The sequence below is a fragment of the Solanum stenotomum genome, chromosome 6 (genome assembly GCF_019186545.1).
Source record: "Solanum stenotomum isolate F172 chromosome 6, ASM1918654v1, whole genome shotgun sequence".
Classification (NCBI taxonomy): domain Eukaryota; kingdom Viridiplantae; phylum Streptophyta; class Magnoliopsida; order Solanales; family Solanaceae; genus Solanum; species Solanum stenotomum.
In genome coordinates, this window is record NC_064287.1 from 32,759,454 (window position 1) to 32,785,111 (window position 25,658).

Genomic DNA, 25,658 nt, shown 5'->3' on the forward strand with positions numbered 1-25,658 from the left:
ACGGATTTCTGTGAAGTGGGATGGATTGAAAATGAAAAAACCTGTCATATGAGGGAGATTTTAAAAAAATGCGGGTTGAACTCAACCTACTCTGAACCTCCCCGCTCGCCACATTAGGAGTGTGCAAAAATCAAACCGATCGGTGCTATTGGTTTATTGCTATTTGATTAACATTTTTAATGGTTTTATAAAAAAAAATCTTTCAGGTTGTCGGTTCGGTTTTGGTTTTTAATATTGGGTTATTGGGTAGACCTATAACCCAATAAAACTGTAGTAATTTACTACTTTGCCCATACATAAATATTAAATATTAATTTAAATACCTTACTAGGTAGTGCATTTGTCCTTTAGCCTGCAATTCACCTTCACGGTGACTTTGAGTTTAAAACTTCACATTATACAAAACGTCAAAACTTAAAGTAAGAATTTTATTCCTCTTAATTTCTCTTTGTGTTACACTTGTAATAGTTTTTTTCATGTTAGTTATTACTATTTTTTATGAGTCGTGTTAAATTGTTAGAGAAGTCGTATATTTATTTTATAAACATTTTTTATTGGTTAAACTGAACCATTAAAGATCCAAAACCAATAAATCGAGAACCGATAAAAATATCTTATTGATTTAATTATTAATTTAACGTATTTTAAAAATAAAAAATCAATAATACATAAAACGAAATCCACACCCTACACCCCATTGTCATCCCTATGTATTGTTTTCCCTACCAACAAGAAACGAGCTTTAAAAGCCCAAAACCGATGGAGAAATTCCAATTGCTGCTATATTCTTCTTTCACTCCCAAACCCAATTAGTCCGGACAACGCAAATCACTGCGATTTCTTCAAAACCTATCTGCAAAAATGGCGTCAGTTGATGTTGAGAAGAGCAGGAGCGATATGGAGAGAGAGGAAGCCTGTTCGGCGAAACCAACAAAGCAAGGGGAAGGGCTGAGACAGTACTATATGCAGCACATCCATGATCTCCAGCTCCAAGTCCGCGTAAAGACTCACAATGTTAATCGCCTTGAAGCCCAGAGGAACGAACTCAATTCTAAAGGTCTGATTAACTAAATCTGGAAAACCTAACTTCTTAAGGGAACATTTTTCACGTTTATAGTGAAACCCTAGTCTTAATCAGTTTCTTGGTTATGTACTACTTTTTCATGTTGTTTATGGTCTAGTATTTGAGGTAAAGCTCCCTTCTTTGATACAGAGATCTTAGTTTGAGAAGGCTGCTAAAATATTGAACTTAAGAAATTGAATTGATAATAGATTGAAGGTAAAAGGGTTCAATTTTTAGAACCGAAACTAATGTCGTGCCATCGATCACCATAAAGAATTGTTGTACCATTATGATAGTCCAACATGAGAGGTGAGTAGAGAGTCCATTCCTCTTCTCTGGTGTTACTTGATGAATTTTCTTACTTAAATATGTTAGAATGCATAGAGACCCAACATTTCTTTGCCTTTTATGAGGTTAATAACCCAGTTGGCATACTCTTCAACTATTCGATTGAATACCTACCATCTTCTACTAGCAGGTAACTCTGACCATCCAAAGCTTAGGTCAATAAAGGGAAGAGAAATAGTTACTGAGTAGAGGTTGTAATGGTTTGGTTTCCCAAACATAGCTACTGTGTTATGGACCACATGTTCATTCTTTTTTGCCTGGTTTTCATCGGTGTAGGGATCTTGTTGACTAAATTAAAGTTTTAGTGTTTCTTGAATAAATCGATCATGGTGTTTCTCTCACATTTGTTCTACTCTTGCTGAGGAATGTACTAAAATTGTGTCTTCATGACCAATGGTATTTTCTACTTTATTTTTTCAATTGTAATTTGAATCGTGTATGGGCTCATAAAATTCTCCTTAATGTCTATTTTGCAATGAGAATGCTCAAAGAGGAATTACAATTGCTTCAGGAGCCTAGATCATATGTTGGTGAAGTTGTTAAAGTAATGGGGAAGTCAAAGGTTCTAGTCAAAGTAAGTGTATCCACATCTTTTTACTTATCATTGAATTCCTTATTAAATTTTTGTACCCATTTGTAACTAAGTTGCTGGGGTGCGGGTGTCCAATATGTGTGCGTATCTAGAGGTCAGATCCTTCATGACCTAAATTTTAAGATGCAGGATACTGGTTTAGGTATTGATACGAGTGCGGGGATTTGATTTAAAATAGTTAAATATCTTAAATACAATTATAAAATATGCCTAAATAATGGTGGACTATTTGAAAGGAATGTACAATTTTTTTAGAGCAAGTTTGAATTTGTAATTATACAAGTACAAATGTATGTGGTTGCGGACTTTTTAATACAAATATCTTCTAACGATAAAAAACATATGCCTAATTATGATTTCACCCTAGGTTTTGTTTTGATTTCAAAAACCAACGTATCTGTATCAAAATTCTTGATTGATTTTGGTCACAGTATACAAATCAATTGACCATATCCGGTATTGATCCCACACCTATGTCGTATCGACACGAGTGTGGCATCGAAAGTAAAGAGTTCACACAACTTAGTCTGTAAGAAAGCATGTCTCATTTGGTCACCAGGCTGCAATAGAATGTTGAATTGGTTGTATGCTGTAGTAGAATGTTGTACTTTCAGCTTTGTATCCTTGGTTGATAGCCTACTATGCTAACCCTCTCAGTTGAATACCTTTCGTGTTATGGAACCCATTAGACTCTTCCATCTACCAATTTTGTCTTTGTCTTATTAGTTTTGCACTCTTCATTTTGGGGTATCTGGTAGTTTTGACTCCTTTGCTTACTTGACAAAGTTGGTCTATGCTATCTCAAAAAAATGACAGTTTTTCTATGTGTTGCCATTTATGATGTCAATTTCATTTTACCCTCATTTAGCATGTCATGGGTTCCAACTTGTCCTTTACTATGAGAACAGTTCTGTTAGTTTTTCAGCAACAAGTGATACAATGAATTCATTTGGATTATGTTGTTTCTAAATTTACAAGATTCTCTAGTACAAATATTTGAACCATGGTATTCCCATAATATATTTCTAGTTTTTATTTAATATGCCTTTCTTCTCATCCTTTTTTTTATTACTCATCTTTGTGTTATACTCTAGGTTCATCCTGAAGGCAAATATGTTGTCGATATTGGCAAAAATATTGACATTACAAAGATCACTCCATCAACTAGAGTTGCCCTGCGCAATGATAGCTATGTCCTTCATCTAATTTTTCCCAGCAAAGTTGATCCATTGGTCAACCTCATGAAAGTTGAGAAAGTGCCAGATTCCACTTATGACATGATTGGTGGTCTTGACCAGCAGATCAAGGAGATTAAAGAGGTACATATCTTCTCTATTTGGTTTTTTATTTCATTTTTTCTTGATCTGTCTTGTTAACTCAATCTCTTAATTTCTTTTATAGTAATTGTATAATTTGTTTAACTTTGGATCTATTATGCATTAGGTTATTGAGCTTCCTATAAAGCATCCTGAGTTATTTGAGTCTCTTGGAATAGCTCAACCAAAGGTATATTCAGCTTTACGAAGTTCTCCTTCAGTTTATTTAGCATCAATAAAGATCTTGATTGGATTCCTCTTTTATGAATGACAGGGAGTGCTGCTCTATGGACCTCCAGGAACTGGGAAAACATTGTTGGCAAGGGCAGTTGTACATCACACTGATTGTACTTTCATTAGGGTCTCTGGTTCCGAACTAGTGCAGAAATATATTGGAGAAGGTTCTCGAATGGTGAGAGAACTTTTTGTTATGGTCAGGTTAGTTCTTAATTTTGAGAACTCAATGGTAACATATTTCTGATCTATTACCTTAAATTAAATACTGAAGCCATTTCATGGTCAAGGTGTTGTGATAAGTACACTTGAATTGGCTTTCTGTAGGAGATGAAGTGTGAGAGAGTTCATAATGGATCTAGAATCTTGATACAATATTGAAATGTGGAAAACAAACAAACAAGAAACAACAAATAAACAAAAGATAAAGGATAGAAAATCAAAACACAAGATAAAAATTAATTGGCAACAATAGCTATAGAAAGCTAAATCCTCCGATTAATTGAACCAAATTAAGCACCTAACCTATAAGATGAACCCGGAAGATGAATGATTTCCTCTTGCAAGCAATCTATCAAGTAACATCAAGCAACAATGGCCTTATTCCCTAACTCTCTCAAGAGAATCGTTATTCAAGTGAATATTCATATCATCCAACATAATCTACCTAATAAAATGACATAATGTAGTATTTATACTAGACTAGGCTAAGACTAAAGACTAATGATTGTTATTACAAAAATATCCTTAATGAATTAATGATCTTTTTAAGTCTTCTTATTCAAGAGGCTTGCATTTAAAGAATGGCCAATTTGCATTCATAGCCTCTTTCTCCCACTCCGAGTAGTCTTTTCTGTGGAGCCTTGTACTTCTACTTTAATATGGTCTTGAGCTTCAACTCTTTATTCCAAGATTTTGATTAGACTTGGGTTGCATCATTCTCTTTTTCTTGAAAATGATTTGTCCGAACCTTGCAAAACCATTAGGAAGACATGCTACAACAAGGACCTCATAGTATGAGGGTTAGTACAAGAGGTTAACAAATCTACCAACATGCGAAGGATGCACAAACTTGTGATATAGTCAAGCATCAACTATTCTCCTGAAGGACAAGCTTCCACGTGAAGCACTTAGAACTTGGCTAGTCCAAGATTGTACTGTGACAGACTCATACATATTCAAAAGGTTAGGGAGGTCAAAAGGAAAGATTATCTACCCATCTTGGTCAAGAGAACAACCAAATACTCCAGTAAGTTCCCTTCCCACTTAAGATTTGACCTTAGTACAAGTACTAGCATAATCATATGCAACTAGATAATATAAAAAGGTGTCACGCAAATAACTTCATTCAAAGTGTCCTCATATGTAAGCTCACTATTAGAGTCACGAACACCATTAAGCACCATCAAGAATTGGGACACTCAAAGAAGAAGTAACAACTTGAAAGAAAGTATCACCTTCTTTCTCAACATTCCATAGTGGGTTATCATACAAGTTATAATCTTCAAGTAGAGCTACATCACCATCATTTTTAACACCAGTAGACACTACACTAGGAGTGATCTCATCATCATGACCAACTTGATGAACACCATCACTAACTTGAGGCTCATTAATCACTCCTCAAATAGTGGACTAACATTACAAGTAAGTTGATTAGCACAAGTGTGACATGATAATGCACAATCATTCAAAATACACTAACATTGCAAGTACAGTGCCATGATCATTCCAGTTCTCTTTCCAGAAGGAGATTCTGTCCCACCTTCCAACTTTGACCTTTGTGTTGGCATTGAGTATCAACCATAGATTCCCAATGGATCTCCAAACCCCGACTCCATATGTGGTAATTGCTTCATTTGAGCACCATTGTTCCTCATGTCCATATATATGAAAAATTACTTCCTTCCATAAAGCGTGATCTTCTTGGTTATACCTCCAAAGCCACTTCATGATCAGACTTTTATTTTGAAGCTCTTGGTTTCTCATTCCCAAACCACCAGACTCCTGCTATGTTGGACTATAACCCACTTCACCAAGTTGAAGCTTTTCTCAGTTTTGTTCCCTTGCCACAAAAAGTTCCTTCTTAGCTTGTCTAGAATCTTAACCACTTTCCAGGTATGGGGAAGAGAGACATTATAAATGTTGGTAGGTAGTCCAATACCGAGTTAATTAATGTAACTCTCCCTCCCAATGACAAGTACTGTGATTTCCACAAAGCCAGCTTTTTCTCAGTCTTTTCAATTATCCCATCCCAAATGCGGAGTGTGCTTTATGCTTAGCACCCAATGGCATACCTAAATAGATTGTGGGGAGTTTCTCTATCTTGCATTTCAGGATATCTGCTAGAATCTGTATCTCCTGCACTTCATTGACCGGAAAAATGCTGCTCTTTCTCCGGTTCACTCTCAACCCTGAGCATGCCTCAAAAACCACCAGTATTACCCTGAGGTATCTACGCCCATCGGAGATGGTTTTTCAGTTCAGTTTCCTCTTCCATCTCGATCCACTTGCCACATCTCTCTCCTATCTTCTTCATTATCGAGCTAGACCACAGATGGAGGGGCAGCCCTAGACTGTTAATCCAGAACCAATCAAACTTGTGGCCCTTTGGGAAGGACCTTACTGTTGGGGACCACCACTGCTAGTTTAGATGATCTCCTTTTCTTCTCCATTCGCCTATCAGAACATGTTCAACTTCCTTCCTTGATTGGAACTCGAACAAGAAAGTTACTCTGTTTATGTCATAGATTAGAACTCCCTGAGCTCCTTTCCAGGTTTGGTGCGCCCATCTTCTTACGTCAGATCTGGTTGGAGCATCTCCCTTACTAGAAAAATGCCCCACTAGGCATCTGCTTAGCAAATCTGCATCAGCCAGTTGAGCTCTGGCCTTTATCACTTCTTCCCCGGCAACTTCAATCATCTCTGTGGAGGCCTTTGTTTCTTTTTGCGTTCATTTTTATTTTTTTCCAGCATTTTCTTGTATCTGCCTTTCTCTCTGTTTGTAGCATGAGCTACCTCCCTTGTGTATTTAAACACCTTTGTGGTGGTTGGGTCTTTATTAATGAAAGAATTTATTTTGTCTGCTAAAAGCTCCCACCCCTCATTGAATGAATTTTCTGGTAGTATAATAACTCCCCTCTCCCTTCCTTTACCGGTTATTAATGATACAAATCTGTCGTACATATTGGACTTCAAAGACTGGAAAATATTAGTGACAAAGTCTCTACCTTTCCAGGTTTAATGTGTTTCCTTTGATTCTTAATGCTTCGCCAAGTCTTCTACAGATCCATATGAGAGCCCCCTTGCTCAGAATCATTCTCCTCATTTGGTATCCACTCTCTACCCAGTCATACCATGTTTCTACTTTTGATCTCGACCCGGTGATGTCGTATGACTTCCCCCTTGATCAGAAATGAATTATGTTGTCCATACTGTCTGTGAGGGTCAGAATGTCTAAAAAAACATAAAAAAAATGGAGAAAAGAGATTTTCGGTGGAGCAGTTTCACCGGAATGAGATTCCCAAAGTCCAGAAGGGATTTCAGGAAAGTGCCTGAGAGCATTTTTAAAGTTGAGTAAATTTATAAGTGCATGAGGAAAGTGCCTCTATTTCTTGGTCATATTGCTTGCTTACTAAGAACTAGTAAATTTTTCTATAAAAATCTTGTTGAATTAAAATGCAAAGCAACTCCGTAAATACGTGTTGTTGAAAGTGGGTGGTGATGCCTTCATATATTTGCTTAAAATAATTTGAATGTATCCAGTTTATTACTTATTTTAGGGAAAGAGTACATGATCAGACACATGGTAGAGAATAAATATGTTTCACTTCTTTATTTAAGATTGATTTATGTTGATTTTTTTTTAAAAAAAATGATTGACTACATTTTTTTTCTAACAATTGTTTTTATTAATATAAATTATATATATCCAGGTAGTTCTATTTTATTTTTATCAAACTTAAAATATTTATTTATATCTTCAAATATCTTAAATTTATCAAATAATAATTTATTTTATCTAGATTGAAGGTTTTTCTAATATTTTGTTAATGTAAAACTTAATTACTATTTTATTTGAATTATAATATTTATTGTGTTTATATATATATATATATATATATATATATATATATATAGATGCTTAAAAACAAATAGTCTTAAATCATTCCGTGTCCAGACCTAAAGACAAGATCTTAACTCATTCAAATGTGCATTCGAATTTGGACATCTTAATCTTTAATGAAAACAAATGGGGACTAAGGCTTAAGACTAATGATAGTTATTACAAAAATACCCTTAATGAATTAAGGGGTCGATTGGTACAAACATAGATAACGCAGGGATTAGTAAATGCACGAATTAGCAATTCAGGGATTAGTAATGCAGAGATTATTTTTTATCAAGTGTTTGGTTCATTGTTTCCCACTTAATCTTGTGTTTGATTTAGAACTCTACAAAAAAATTCTTTCCTATTATACTGTTGTCTTATTATGAGATTGTTTATTTCATGTAATTGGATCAAGGTAGATAACCGCCGGACAATATTATTATTTTTTGTAGGATTTTCTATTTCATTTAAAATACAAATATATAAAATTGTTATTAATTTTGAAGTGTGATGTACCACTACGGAGATCCTTGATGGCATAGTGTATTTCTAATTTTTTGTTGGTCAAATATATCTTAAACTTAACATAGATTTAAGGCTACTTAAGTTGTTCAATACCTAAAGCTTATTAAAAAAATAAATAGTTCAAGTGGTTAATCGACAAACTACATTGAATAATTTTTTTTAAAAAAAAATGGAGAAAGAAAATATCAGTGAAATCATGAAATTGCACTAAACGGATTTGGAGAATTACAAAGAACATTTATAACCATTCCAATATAAATAAAAAGGAAATCAAATTACAAAAGAAATTTAGGAAAGTGAATAAGGGGAAAATTAAGTCATTTAGTAGGGGTCTTATCCCAGGATTGTAAAACCTTGGATTAGTTATCCCTCCAATTCCTAGTCTTAAAATAAGACCATATATGGTGTATAACTAATCAATGGATTGTTAAATAACGTAACCAAACAATGTATTAGATGGACTAAATTTTAATCCATGGACTATTCTAATTAATACCGCCTACTAAACGGGTCCTAAGAGTCTTCTTATTCAAGAGGCTTGCATTTCAAGAATAGCCACTTTGCATTCTTAACCTCTTTCTCCCTACTCCGAGTAGTCTTCCACGTGGAGCCTTGTACTTCTATTTTGGTATGTTCTTGAGCCTCGACTCTTCATTCCAAGTTTTTGATGAAACTCGGCTTGCATCAATCAATTCTAGATAAAGTTCCTGCTTCCTGGAGATGCTTGACATATTATTGGGATATTAAGATCTTATGATTTACGCAGGTAAGCCACCAACACCCCAACTGGACGAAGTATGACTTATAAGTCCTAAATACTAATATTCTCTTAATTATAATATTATTAGGTAATTTTTTCCCTCTATGAATTAGATTTTGTGGAGTTAAATCTTTTGTAACATTTGTTGCCTACAATTTTGGACTTTGAGTTGATATCGATCATCCCAAGCTATCCACATATTTCTAGCCTACCAGTCATGTTTCTTTTTGGTTTATCGGAAACAGCCTACTTACCCCACAAAGGCAGGGTTAAGGTCTGTGTACGCGGTACATCCTATCCTCTCTAGTCTCCAGAACCCACTTGTGAAATTATACTAGGTACGAATGTTGTTGTAGTCACATTTCTTTCTGGTTTAACTATCTAGTATCTGAAAGCACCGTCTGTTGACCCGACTAATCCAGATTGGCGTCATGTAGGACTGATGTAAGGGGAGAAGTTCCATACCACGGCTTTCTCCCTGATTTTATTTTGAGACCTTTGGGTTATAAGAGGGAAGGGATCCTATTGTGGTGGTTACCAGTCATGTTGGAGATCAATTAACCTGATTTAACGAGTATTGCAAGAAAATAGGATTCATATTGATCTCCAAATGCATGCTATTGGGATGGGATGGCTCCAACTAGCTCTCTGATTTTAGACTCTTTTTTTGACAACCTTAACCTAATAGAAGACTGATTATATCTTGCTAGAAATAATGGTTCTATTAAGGGCACAAGGTGTGTGTGTGTGGGGGAATCTTGTTCCTTCCTGCAAATGTTTCCCCTTTTGTTATATGGTCTATGGATCAACCTGTTTCAATTTTTTCTTTGGTGCTAATGCCCTGGCATTGTTTTAACTTCAGGGAACATGCTCCTTCTATCATTTTTATGGATGAGATAGACAGCATTGGATCTGCTAGGATGGAATCAGGGAGTGGCAATGGTGACAGTGAAGTGCAGAGGACAATGCTTGAACTTCTCAATCAGCTTGATGGATTTGAGGCATCAAACAAAATCAAGGCAAGCTCAGCGTGCTGTTTCAATTGTATATTGCTTGGGTATTAACTTTATTGATGTGAGTGGTTGGAGCTGAGACAAGATTTACTTTTGCTTCAGAATCTGATGGCCACAAACCGCATAGATATTCTAGATCAAGCACTCCTTAGACCAGGAAGGATAGACAGGAAGATTGAATTTCCAAATCCCAATGAAGAGGTCTGTTCTTCGTATAGTTTTTAATATGTAATTAAGCTGGTCAATTCTTTTACTTCATACACTCTTGGGTTGCTCATTTTGATTGCTTGTGCTTGTTGATTTATGTGCTGAGTTGTAGCCGTTATGTTTGACTTGAAGCAACCTGTAGTCGTCATCCTTCTCTGCTTCCTAATTGGAGCGACTGAACCTCTTTGCTTCATCCTTTAGTTATCATTTTAGAATGTGCTGATGATTGTTCCCAATCAACTTATCTTTTGATCACTGTGCAGTCTCGTCAGGACATTTTGAAGATTCATTCGAGGAAGATGAACTTGATGCGGGGGATTGATTTGAAGAAGATTGCTGAGAAGATGAGCGGTGCTTCTGGGGCTGAACTTAAGGTATGGTGATAGCATGCACTTTCTGCTATACTATAGCAAATGAAATTCACGTGCATCTTGAGTGGCCTATTTAGCTTACCAGTTAAAACTTCTGATCTAATGTGATGAACTAATCTCACCTGTTCCTTGATCCTCCACATGAGTTGATGTGAATCAAAATGGCATTTCTTGCTATGTTATATTTTTGCTTGTTCTTGATCTATTCTTTCTAGCTACTATTTGCAGGCCGTATGTACGGAAGCAGGAATGTTTTCTCTAAGAGAGAGGAGGCTGCATGTGACGCAAGAAGATTTTGAGATGGTTGTTGCTAAAGTAATGAAGAAAGAGACTGAGAGAAACATGTCACTGCGAAAGCTATGGAAGTAGATGATGGTCGATATGAAGGACCTGAAACGCATACACATCTGAGTTGATTGTCTATAATTACTATTGTTCTTGGAACTTTTATTTGACCCCAGGAGCTTACGACTTGCCCTTGGTATTTTCATGTTTCTCAGTAAGCTGTTTCATTTTCTTTGGCCGTATGGGGCATTCACAGCTGTAATTCAAAAATGTTAAGTGTTTTTCCGCGCAGCTTTAGTATTTGACTCCCGGCTTCTAACTTTTATTCATGTTTATTGACATGCTATACTTTTTCGGGTCTTCCTTGAAAGCCCTGCCTAGGAGTTGTACTTGTATTCTGTTCATTTTTTTAATTTATATGACAGTTTCATTATAGACTGGTAGAAAAATATAGAGAAAGGAAGAGAGACCTACACATGGTATTCATTGACCTCGAAAAGGCCTATGACAAAGTACCGAGGAAGGTCCTCTGGAGGTGCTTGGAGGCTAAAGGTGTCCCGATGATTTATATTAGGGCGATAAAGGACATGTATGGTGGAGCCAAGACTCGGGTTAGGACGGTTGGAGGAGACTCGGAACACTTTCCAGTTGAGATGGGGTTGCATCAGGGATCAGTCCTTAGCCCTTTTCTATTTGCTGTGGTGATGGATGAGTTGACGCGGTCTATNCTACCCTCCCCAGACCCCACTTAGTGGGATTTCACTGGGTATGTTGTTGTTGTTTCATTATACATGAAGTTTAATAAGGAGAAAAAGACTTGTGAAACTTGTGGCGTCTATTGTGGCTATGCAAGTCCTGAAATTTTGTTATCTTAAATGTGTTTTAACATTTATGTGGCTATAAAAGTTTGGAATTTTACATAATTGAATTCTTTTACACTAATTATTACCCTTTTTGTAGGTACCTTTTTTAATTACTGTATATAGCATATTTTTCCTTCAATAACTTCCCTTTTTCACTTTCTGTATCATTTGGGTTGGTTAAAGCTCATTCCGGTGATGATCTGGTTGTGATAATTCATTGGAGAAGAAAAGGTGAAATTCTAAAAAAATGTATTAAAATTATATATTAAATATAAACGATAGTTGTAATATAGTTCTAATTAAATTTTATATATTATTATGAATTAGTGTACTTATCTGTGCTTCGCGCGGAATTGAATATATATTTTAAATAATTGATGTCCTTAATTGACTATTTTTCAATAAAAAAGTGTATAAAAAACAATACAAATCAAGTTACGGTCTTGATATTGTCTATTCATAAAATTGTTAATTTCTGCTTAACATTGCCGATAAAAAGAACAAAAACATAAAAAGTATCTTAAGAAAAAAAAAAGTTGATTTTATAACATTACATTGGAGATTATACTTTGCAATGGAAAATAAAAGAATTGAAACACATAATATATAATAAAATGTATATTTATAAGAAGTCATGATGTCATTAGTAATGTGATATGTACTTATCTACTCGATTATATAATAAGTATCATAGAGTGACAAAATATTAAATTTTTTAGAGTACATGAAGTGTCAAGTTGTAGAAAGGTATACCAAGAGTTGGATCAATATTTGTCCCTAACACATGTAGAGGAGTGAAAGCGTTTTATAACATTAATCTAATTCTTATTGTAGTCATCACTAAAAAAAAATTAATATATGATAATAACTATTCAAAAAACAACTCCTTTAATGTGAAAAATTAAGATAGATAATTTTTACTTTAAATAATTACAAGTTAAATACATATTAATCACAAATGCACATTTATTATAGCATAACTATAAAATAACTTTTTATTATATATGTACACATAAATGAGATTTTTTCTTCATTCTTTTCATTAAATAATTCATTTATTAATTAAAAGTTTTAAAAATACTAAAAAGATGGTTTATTTATTTATTTATTTTGTGATTGATTTCTAATATGATAGACCATATCATATATTTTAGGGGAAATACTATCTAATTGCTATGAGAAATGTACCATAGGTAATATTATACCTTTCAACAATGACAAAAAAATGAATATTAATTAGAAATTGACAAACAGATACACACATATAAAGGAGTCGAAGAGTTTTATAATATTAATTTAATTATCATTGTAGTCATCACTAGAAAAAATAATATATGATAATAACTATTCAAAAGATATCTCCTTCTTTAATGTGAAAAATAAAATAGATTATTTTTGCTTTAAATAATTATAAGTTAAATATATATTAATCACAAATGCACATTTTGTCACGATCCAAAATGAGTCATGAGTGACACCCACACTAACCTCCTAAGTGAGCGAACCAACGAATTCAACCTCAAATTATATCAATTGTTCAACTACGAATAACAACAATAATGCGGAAGCTCAAAACTTAATAAAATAACCAATCAAATGAATCTCTAAAGTCTATTACATATTATCCCCACGAGCTAGAAGGAGTAGCTCACCCTGAATTCTGATGAGCTGGAGACTGGCTAGAGCTGAGGGCGAGTCGAAGTCGATGGTATACTTGTTGCACTCCACAAAAGAAAACGAAGAAAACACAAGTAGGGGTCAGTACAAGGAACATGTACTGTCACGACTCAGGGGTACACCCTAGATGTAACATGGCGTACTTTACCCCGAAGGGGTCTCATACAAGCCTTAGCATATCATAACATAAGATAATAGAAAAGTACAGAAATTTTAAAAACTTTATCCATACAATTGAAGTCTTTTGTAAAATCAAGCGGAAGTCTTTACTACACTTTGTCTCAAACCATCTTATACAACTTTTGAATAAACTCTTGGGACATAGCCGATACAATAGTCTCAAAACATGAAAATAAAAGACATAAATGAAATAGTGGCTTTTGTCCTCGAAGCTATGAGGATTCACCAAATCTTCAACTCCTTTGCTCCTTAGAAATCTAGCCTTAATATTGGAACTCAAAACTCCGAACCCTACATTTGATGAGAATGTAGGCAAAGTATGCATAAGTACAAAATGTACTAGATATGTTAGCTAGCATAACATAAGGGTTAGTCAACATAAGAGATAATCCATAATCATAAGAAATACTTCATGAAACATAAACTATAAGCATAAGAGACAATATCATAATCATAAGCAATGTCTCCAACATAAGCATCATATAAGCCTTATTCAACTCTTAATCATTCATATCATAATAGGACTACTCTCAAGTAACCTTAAAGCATACTTGTGCAATGCATGAATAAGACCGCATAATTCCATCCAAGCTAAGTATCCCTTTTTGGTCATCTTAATCATAGGCTATATGCATAGTCAAGACCTAGGCATTCATATCATAAGAGCACTACACTCCTAAGTAACCTTCAAGCATACTTGTGCAATGCATGAATGACATCCCATAATACCATTCACACTAAGCATAACCTTGAAGTCACCATATTCATACTTACCATTCATTTGGTCTCATTCTTAGCTAACTTCATATAGACAAGGGAATTATCACCTCTAGTTAATCATATCATGGAAGGAAACTATAGCAACAATCTACCAAAGCATATATCATATAAGAGCAACACTTCTTAGGTAGCCTTAAGTCATACTTGTGAAAGGTATAGATGAGACCCCATAATCCCATCCATACTAAGTACTTCTTTAGGTCATCATACTCATGCTTTTACAATAGGGACTAGTCCCTCTTTGGAAACATTGGACACACTGGGAAGCACTTCATTAAGCATATCTTAGTTCCTTCTTAAGTTGAACTCTATGAGATACTACCTTAAGTACATCTTAGTTCATCATTGTTTTGAACTCTAGGAGATGCTTCCACAAGCATAGTCTTAGTTCATTAAGTTTGAATCCTAGGAGATGGTTCCTCAAGCACATCTTAGTTCATTAATTGTGTTGGACTCTAGAAGATGCTTCCTTAAGCATAATCTTAGTCCATTCGGTTTGAACTTCTAGGGGATGCTTCTTCAAGCATAATGTTAGTTCTTTACTAATCTTGTTGTAGTTGGGAGCCTTAATCGATATGAGAACATGTGAGCTATCACATGATCTCTCCCGGTGTTACCCACACCGCCAAGGGTTGGTCCACTTGCCTAAGGTAGCACCAGTTTGTTAGCTTAGTTGGATCCACTAGCTAACTTTCCTACGGGGCACGTAGTTATGGAATACGGAGATTGCTACTAGAAACCCAAAACTCCACTAGGTGAAGACTTCCATCTCATGAGACATGCTTGGGAAATCTGGACTCTTCTAGGTGAGAGTTCCCATTTTGGAAGCCCAAACTCAACTAGGTGGGAACCTCCATCTCATTTCAATATCCACTCGGTGCTAGACCTAATCCCACAAGATAACTATTAAGTCTCTACTTTGACTCAAGTTTCATAGAAAGATGTCCTTGACAACCAATTCATGTTAATTCATTAAAATATCTCCTTAGACCATGTGTGAGCAACTATCACCATCCATGACCTAGATATGAAGGCTCATTAGCCTTAGGTTCAATTAGGTGAGAAAAACCCTTCAACCCTAGAACCATTACTATGTGAGAACCCCTTTCATGTTAATTTCATATCCATGCCTAATATCATATCTAGAATTTTCCATTAGACATGGATATTATCATGACTCAAGTGATTCTATCACTTCCTACCATCTATCATTCATAAGATGAATTAGGTAGGTAAAGATCTTTCATCACAATTCTATTCATTTGCCTTCTATTCACATGTAGATTTTACTCTCAAAATCTTAGCATCCATAGTTAATAATATTAGCTTTACTCTCAAGCCCTAGTTATCAACATTCATGACTACAAGCCCTACTCTCAAAGCATTACTTCTACAATCATCATTCATACCTAGATTTCAAGGTATTCTAATCACATTCTTCATTATTAGGTGATTCTAGTCACAAATCATCATAAAGCTTCAACTGCAATCATTACTAGTCATGATCCATTATATATACTATCATCTAATTCAATTTATGTCTACAAGCTTTCATTCATGAACAATTACTATAGACATCATCAATTTAAGAAGATCAACTCTAAGTCTTCAATTTCACCTTTCATGGTATAAACCCAAAAAATATCAATTTCATCAATTAGACTAGGGTTAACCATGTAAAACACATAAATTCATCATAATATCACAATTCAATACTAAAACAAGTACTATCCACTCAATTGGAATCATACTTCAACACTACCCACAATATAGGAAGAAATCCTAGCTAGAATTGGGGTTTTGTCTTCACAATTGGGAGAATTCTAGGAGGCTCTATGGATGGAAGAATCGATAGATGAATAAGCTAACATACCTTGATTCAAAGCCCTCACAAAGCTTGCTTCAATAGAGGAATTTGCCCTAGCTTTCTTCTTTTCTTCTTGTTCTTCTTTACTTCTAGAGAGAGAATTTCTTGGAGGGAGTTGGGTTAGTTTGGGGTCTTGAAATTATGTCTAGGATCAATGTATTTAGGGGTCTATTAGGTTTATATAGGTGGTCTAATTACTAATAAACCGACCTCACTTAACCCCTAACTAATAATGAATTAACCCCTAAGTCCCCAACTTAAAGCAGTAACACTTCAAAACTGCCCCACCCACGGATGGTGGGTGGGTCCATGGACCGTACTGGTCATTCGTGGTGGTGGACGGGGGCTTGAAAAACAAAGGGGAGGCATTTCGTGGGAAGGCTGTTTTTTTACAGCTTTTGGGGCTATTTTGGGGTCCTCCTCAAGGACCCCTTTGGTTGGTCCTTGAGGAGTCGTACCTTGATGTTTAACCCCTAAAACCCTCATGCTAAGTACGGGAAGTCATTTTACGATTTTAACCCTCATATCAAACTCTAAAACCTTCACATAAAGCTCAAGAACTCTTACGTTAGGCTCTAGTTAAGTCTACTAGTTTCTGGAATGTTACATGTACTGAGTAGGTATCATCGGTCAACCCAAAATAGAAACTAATATGTAATGAATAATAGTATAAAATCAACTATGACACTTAGCAGGTGACAAGCAACAAACAACATGAACCAGTGAAAACAACACTAAAGTAAGTACGTAATCAGTCAACAATATCAAGATCACACATGAGGACTCATGCCTCCAAACCTAGTCATTTTGGGAATTGAGTTCTTTGAGATTGAGTACATTACGTTATATACATATATGTTTTCCTTTAATGTTACCGTGCCGGAACGTGACACCCGATCCAATAATATCATGCCGGCTTGTGGCATCCGATCCAATAATATCATGCTGGCTCATGGCATCCGATCCAATATATCATTAATTTATCATTTATTATTTCCACTTTTCACCTCATTAACAATATTTCATCAAGCCTTCTTTATTCAAGGTATCACTTCGATAAAGAGGGTTTAAGATTATAAATTACACGGTCTCAGGATTTCAGACCAATCACAAACCACACAATCAAGTACATAGAGAACTTCACAATATCACTCAATACATATCAATCACTATTAAGAGTCTATCTATTAAATAGAATAAACCATAACCTACCTCCACCGAAGAACCGAAGTCAAGCAAGCTACTACTCCAATATTTTACCTTTCCTCAATGCTTCTGAACCTTTCCAATCTATCAAAAATATATGCATAATTTGTAAGTTAACGAGTCTATAAACACTCATATTATTCTATGTCTAGCCTAGACCCAAAAACTCACTTAATTCTATAATCAATTTCCTAAAGTTCAAACCTAAGGATAAGTATTAGTTCCTCCAATTTGCATAACCTTAATGGTATTCAATTAATATAATACGCCTTATATTTAATTACCTATCTCAATATGTCAAAATATAATTTATAATATGAGATCACAATATTAATATTAAACGTTTGAAGCCACTGGTTATGAAACCAGTGGCAGCCAGCCCTCCACCATACCCCTACATGAGTGATGTACGATGACAATACCTAGATTCTATGATAACTATACTCCTATAACATATTCCCACCACCAGTACTCCAATCTTTTACTCCAATTAGGTGCTTTACTTACTAAATATATTCGCCATTAATTATATCAATATGCAGACCCATATAAATGCAGCACCTCAATCTTCTTACCCCTAACATTATAATAATAATATAAATTCACGCCTAACAATTACACCTCCAACCCAATTCCAATTTTAAGATATCATTACTCAGTGGTCAACAATGTTTGTCCAAAATTTGCCATCAACTTTCACGTGGAAGCAATTACTATACATATGTCCTTCAATTCCATTTTATAATATAATAATATACATTCCTATCAACAATCAAATATATACAATACAACATTAGAGCTTGTTGAATTTATACCTAAAGACGCCTTTTCGATTTAGTTTCGTTCGACGCCGCTTTATGCTGTTCTCGTCTTCCCCCTTCTCTTTTACAGCTTTACCCTAATTATTATAAATGACCAATTATAAAAGTGGTAAAATTGATCCACTATTAATTTTAATTATAACTTTTTTAACCATTAATTAAATTAATTATTAAAACTACCCCACTAATTTCATAATTGTACTTATAAATAGTCCCAAAATATTCATTTAGAATCTATCGTAAAGTATTTTATGAAACAAAAAGCTCTAGTACTCAAAGCGATCAAATAGGTTGTTACACATTTATTATAGCATAACTATAAAAATAACTTTTTATTATATATGTACAAATAAATGAGATTTTTTTCTTCATTCTTTTTATTTAAATAATTTATTAATTAATTAAAAGCTTTAAAAGTACTAAAAGATGGTTTACTTACATAATTTTAGGGGCAATATTATCTAATCACTATGAGAAATGTATCATACGTAATATTCTACCTTTCAACAATGACAAAAAATTAGAATATTAATTAGAAACTGACAAACAGATACACACATATAAAGGAGTGGGAGAGTTTTATAACATCAATCCAATTATCATTGTAGTCATCACTAAAAAAGATTAATATATGATAATTACTATTCAAAAGATAACTCCTTCTTTAATGTGAAAAATAAGATAGATAAATTTTGCTTTAAATAATTATAAGTTAAATATATATAAATTACAAATGCACATTTATTATAGCATAACTATAAAATAACTTTTTATTGTATATATGTACAAATAAATGAGAATATTTTCTTCGTTCTTTTTATTTAAATAATTTATTTATTAATTAAAAGCTTTAAAAGTACTAAAAGATGGTTTGCTTATATATTTTTAGGGGAAATATTATCTAATAGCTATGAGAAATGTACCATAGGTAATATTATACCTTTCAACAATGACAAACAAGTAGAATATTAATTAGAAATTGACAAACAGATACACACATATAAAGGAGTGGGAGAGTTTTAGAATATCAATCCAATTATCATTGTAGTCATCACTAAAAAAGATTAATATATGATAATTACTATTCAAAAGATAACTCCTTTAATGTGAAAAATAAGATAGATAATTCTTGCTTTAAATAATTATAAGTTAAATATATATTAATCACAAATGCACATTTATTATAGCATAACTATAAAAACAACTTTTTATTATATACGTACAAATAAATGATATTTTTTTCTTCATTCTTTTTATTAAGTAATTTATTTATTAATTAAAATCTTTAAAAGTACTAAAAGATGGTTTACTTATATATATTGAGGGGAAATATTATCTAATAGCTATGAGAAATGTACAATAGGTAATATTATACCTTTCAACAATGACAAAAAATTAGAATATTAATTAGAAATTGATAAACAGATACACACATATAAAGGAGTGGGAGAGTTTTATAATATCAATCCAATTATCATTGTAGTCGTCACTAAAGAAGATTAATATATGATAATTACTATTCAAAAGATAACTTCTTCTTTAATGTGAAAAATAAGATAGATAATTTTTGCGTTTAATAATTATAAGTTAAATATATATTAATCACAAATGCACATTTATTATAGCATAACTATAAAAATAACTTTTTATTATATATGTACAAATAAATGAGATTTGTTTCTTCAATCTTTTTATTAAATATTGTATTTATTAATTAAAAGCTTTAAAAGTACTAAAAGATGGTTTACTTATATATTTTTAGGGGAAATGTTATCTAATAGCTATGAGAAATGTACCATAGGTAATATTATACCTTTCAATAATGACAAAAAATTAGAATATTAATTAGAAATTGACAAACAGATACACACATATAAAGGAGTGGGAGAGTTTTATAATATCTATCCAATTATCATTATAGTCATCAGTAAAAAAAGATTAATACATGATAAGTACTATTCAAAAGATAACTTCTTCTTTAATGTGAAAAATAAGATAGATATTTTTTGCTTTAAATAATTATAAGTTAAATATATATTAATCACAAATGCACATTTATTATAGCATAACGATAAAATAACTTTTTATTATATATGTACAAATAAATGAGAATTTTTTCTTCATTCTTTTTATTAAATAATTTAGTTATTAATTAAAAGCTTTAAAAAGACTAAAAGATGGTTTAGTTATATATTTTTAGGGGCAATAATATCTAATAGCTATGATAAATGTACCATATGTAATATTATACCTTTCAACAATGAAAAAAAAATTAGAATATTGATTAGAAATTGACAAACAAATACACACATATAAAGGAGTGAAAGAGTTTTATAACATCAATCTAATTATCATTGTAGTCATCACTAAAAAAGATTAATATATGATAATAACTATTCAAAAGATAACTCCTTCTTTAATGTGAAAAATAAGATAGATAATTTTTGCTTTAAATAATTATAAGTTAAATATATATTAATCACAAATGCACATTTATTATAGCATGACTATAAAATAACTTTGAGAAATTTTTCTTCATTCTTTTCATTAAATAATTTATTTATTACTTAAAAGTTTTAAAAATACTAAAAAGACGGTTTACCTATTTATTTTGTGATTGATGTCTAATATGATAGACCATATAATATATTTTTAGGGGTAACAATATCTAATAGCTATGAGAAATGTACCATGTGTAATATTATACCTTTCAACAATGACAAAAAAAAATTAGAATATTAATTAGAAATTGACTAACAGATACACACAAAAACAAAAACGTGATACTTTTCTTCTGCATTCATTCGCATAATAACAATGTTAGTAGATATCTAATAAAAAAAATAGAATAATATTAATTGAAATCAAAACAATACATTAATGAATCTTCAAAATATTTGGAAACCATTCAAACTTTTATACTAATATGACCATCTCTTTTGATGAATCTTCCAAGATAATTAAGTTTCCTTCTTCATTTTGATGAAGTTGTACCAAACTAATGTGAACATCTCTATAATGAATCTTTGAAGAATATATATATAATATTTATCAAAGTGAAGACCATATACATTATTAAGTACATGAAAGATGAAAGAGATGAAAGAAGAAAAAAGGATGAAAAAGGGAAATGGACATTGAACATCTCTAAAGATGATTGTTATTTATAGATTGGGTAAATCATAACAATAGTTAGAAAGAAGTTGAAGAGGCATATTATTTAAGTAGAGAAGATAAATAGATGGAGGTTTTTTGTAACTTATTAGACATAATTAGAATAGTAAATATGATTAAAATTTTAAATTAATAAATAATTATTTATTGAGAAAATGAAGAAAAAAATAAATAGGAATGGAGGCCACAGAGAGGTGCCACGTCACCTTCTCTATGTTTCTCCTTTATATATATATATATATATGATAATTGTTATTCCAAAACAAATATAATACATTTCTAACAACGTAGACTAATTTAAATATAATCAAAATGTTTGAAATTCACATATAATACTTATTTATAATATATTTGTATTAAAAATATATTAGTATATATTCAACACGTGCATTGAAACATGACTAAAATGTGTATAATATATTGAATTCAAAATGTATTATAAATTTGTTTATATTTTTTTATTAACTAGTTTCACGGCATGTGCGTTGCACGTGTGTATCATATCATATAGTATACGACGTTGTAAAATGGAATTAATAATACTAATTTAAAGCATTTTAGTAAATAATTATAATCGAGAGAACATAGGAGAAGTGCTTTTAAATGATTAATACATATTGTCATAAATTTACTTGTTTTTTGAGATCAAAGTGACGAGATATCATTGAAACATTTTAAAATACATTCAAAGTCTAAATAGGAGGAGAAAGTAACATTTCTTTAGTAGTATATCATATATTTGTTGTCTAATGAAAGTATCTAGTATCTTACAGAAGTTGTATCGTGATATGAAACATTAAACTTTTCCAATAAAAAATAATAATAGATGAATAAAATTTAAAGTATTATTTATAACATCTTTAATTTGATTTAATGTCATTTTATGATCAATCACTATTTTCTTATCTATTTATATATAGCTAGCAAAGAGTGTATCTTGTGACATAACATTTTCTCAGATTAAAAATGAACACAAAATAACAGGAAATTTATACTGAAAAAATTTCATACTCAATATAAAGATTAAAAAAAAGAAAAAATATATGAAACAATTCATAGTCAATGAAGAAGGAAGACAAAAATATATTTTCATGCTATATTCACTCTAGTGTTCTATTTGATTGAAATCTCTTGACACCAACATTTTATTTTCTCCATTCATTTTTACTTACATATCTATTAAAAAATAATTATTATCATGGCTATATTATCATATTATAAATAAAAATGAAAATTTATTTTTGAAATAGTGGACTTAATGTCACGACCCAAAAATGGACATGATGACACTCGTCTTATCCCATTAAGACAAGTAAGCCTAAAACCCAACTAATATGATAAATACAAAAGTAAAACAAGAAAAAGATACTAACACCATCTAATAATGCGGAAATCATAATCAAATCAAAATAAAACATCAAAACCTAGTTGTCACGTGTACAAGCCTTGAATATATTACAATAGATTTGAAATAAAGAAACAAGTCTTGAATGATGTTGTCTCTAAAGTAGAACAAGATCATAAATAGGATTGAAAATGTTTGTTGAGATGACAATCAACAACCTCACAAATCTCCATAGAAGTCGCAAACAAGAAGATAAGAGAAAGTATCACGAAGATCTGGGCTCATAACCTACACAAATGTAGAAGCAAGGGGTGAGTACAGAACCACATGGTACTCAACAAGCAAACTCCTAAACACAAAGCTAAGAGTATAGACTATGGGTACTCCTACCCCTCCAATCGAATCTCCACAACTACAACCTGCATAAAACCAGCTCAACCTAGCAGTTCACAATTTACATAACACATAGCTCAATAACAACACTCCAACCATTACAGATCAGCAACACACGAGATCAAGTTCCTCAATCACAAGTTCCACCGAAAGGCACTCACAAGTTCACAAATGATAAAGATATGCAATGTAATGAAATGCAATGCTAAGTATTGTGATGCATGTTTGACCTAGTGATACACACCCGTTGTCTCTCAGTTCGGGACCCATGGGAGGACATATCTATACATGCATCCGTGCAACACGACCCTTGATAATAAAATCTGTCATGACGTGCGACACGTCCCTCGATAATAAAATACGTCACGACGTGCAACACGTTCCTCAAATCGTAATATCCAACGCGGCACGCGACACATCCCTTGAAATGATACGTTCTCTTTAATTTGTTATGCTTCCTCAATTCACATAACACTTGTCATAACCATGTCTCAGAATCAATGCATATGACATGTTCACAAATAATGAGGAGATAACCATTTTCATATCAATGCACAATTCACAACAACACAATCATGATACAACATCAATAATGAATCAATAATCCTTTCATATAATTTCCAACACAACACACATCAATATACAATCAAGTTGCCTTTTATTACCCCTTTTTCCTTATTAGGATCATTCAATATGAACAAGTCAACCCATCACCAAGTCCCATTACTCCCCAACACATACCACAAGGAAATACACGATTTTATACACTTAACAAAGGTTGAGAAATCCACTTCCCTCAATCTATCAAACAATCACTCCGGGACTTGAACCTTGCCCTTTCGTTGAGCTTCCAAATCATTATATTCTATCCAAATAAATAACCACAATAAGATTTTAAAACTAACAATACCCATATTACCATACGTCTAGCCAAGACCCCACAAATCACCCCCAAAAAGTGAATTCAAAGGTATAAATATATCTCAAAATCTACATCCTAACTTAATAGTAATATTCCGTCCAATGTACTAATACTTGCATTCCAATATAAGTAATTAAATTTATATGATTCAAAATAAGAGATAACAAAGTTACTGAACCACTGACTTTGAATAAAATTATAGAAAATTTCTTTTAGTGAAGACTAATGACCTTAAAAGAAAATAAAATATAAGTCTTTTTAGGGAGAACACTGATTGATTTTGAGAACAAAGATCAACATTTATTTTTAAAGAAAATATTTGAATTTACAATTTTTCATGTGATCATTATCATATAACTTCAACAATCATTATTTTCATATCCTTGGCATCATCATTGTTTGATTAAAAAATATTATAGGGGAAGATCATACCAACATTTTAAATACGAAACTCTTGCAGTTCGTGTCTCGGCGCCACAACTCTGTTAGAGAGTTATCGTCTAACTCTTTCTTTTCCCTCCTAAATTATAACCCAAAGTGTCAACCCTATTAACTTATTTTACTATATATGGGTCAAGTGGTATAGTGTATTAAATAAATTAGGGACTTGACCCATTAGTCATAAACTAAATAAATAAATTATTTAAAATTTACCCGCTAATTAAATAATCAAAGTTAAACGAGTAATTCAAAATTCACATTTAAAACTTATGAAAATGGTCTTTTATGAAAGAGAGATGACTAATTCTCAAAATGACTTAACATGTCATTACATTGTCCACCACTAAAAATCATGTTCGTCCTCGAACATAAAGAATGTGAAGAAAGTATAATCAATGTAAACAAAAGTTTGAGTTATGATATTTCAAAGTTAGTGTTCATCTCTCCAAGTAAGCTCCTCCTTAAGACCATTCTGTCAAGAGAAACTACTAAGAGCTTGAACTTTCGAATCAAAATTTTGAAAGATCTAAAAATCAAGAATAATTACCAAACCACAAACTAACCCATGAAACGAATCTGAACCGAAACCCTATGGTCCGTAACACAATTACAAGGATGATTTTTTTCTCATACAACTACAATAAAATTCTGAGTCAGTACTAGCTATAACCATAAGTGAACCTTAACCAATCACCACACTCATAATGCACAAACCATCACATATCTTATCAAGATTCCCTTTCGACAACATAATCTTTTCACGAACTTAAGTTATAAAAATCTTATCTTTAGATATCGGGTACTCATCAAGGGAGGATCAAACTTATCTAACCCAAAGAAGTTAATGATCAAGTAACCACCGAGAGAGTGATACAACTCAGTATACATAACCTCTAACAACACTGTCGGAATGCTAGATCAGTAGCTGTGATTGTAGACAAACCTGAAGAACGACATAACTAGACCCAATGGTCCCCACATTCAATCACACATACTCAGAACGTGATCTCGATAATGAGATAAATCTTAAGACTGTCAGACAATTGTAAATATCATGGTAGCTCTCCTATAAATTCTCATAAGCAAAGTTGTGCGTGTAAAACCACTGATATACTTCAACTATCCCAAATAACACCAAATCTGCCATAACTAAAATGTCCAAGT

The 25,658-nt window shown here is 32.5% G+C and overlaps 1 protein-coding gene across 1 annotated transcript in view; it reads left to right on the forward strand.

The window, feature by feature from the left end:
- Positions 1-1,881: 1,881 nt before the first annotated feature.
- Positions 1,882-25,658, forward strand: part of LOC125868565 (26S proteasome regulatory subunit 8 homolog A) — a 63,542-nt gene continuing 39,765 nt past the window's right edge. The window contains exons 1-8 of the mRNA XM_049549198.1: positions 1,882-1,985; positions 3,098-3,322; positions 3,447-3,509; positions 3,594-3,757; positions 9,812-9,968; positions 10,065-10,163; positions 10,433-10,543; positions 10,769-11,103. Coding sequence (XP_049405155.1) covers positions 1,887-1,985; positions 3,098-3,322; positions 3,447-3,509; positions 3,594-3,757; positions 9,812-9,968; positions 10,065-10,163; positions 10,433-10,543; positions 10,769-10,909 — 1,059 coding nt within the window. The 5' untranslated portion in view covers positions 1,882-1,886 and the 3' untranslated portion in view covers positions 10,910-11,103. The remainder of the gene's footprint in view (positions 1,986-3,097; positions 3,323-3,446; positions 3,510-3,593; positions 3,758-9,811; positions 9,969-10,064; positions 10,164-10,432; positions 10,544-10,768; positions 11,104-25,658) is intronic.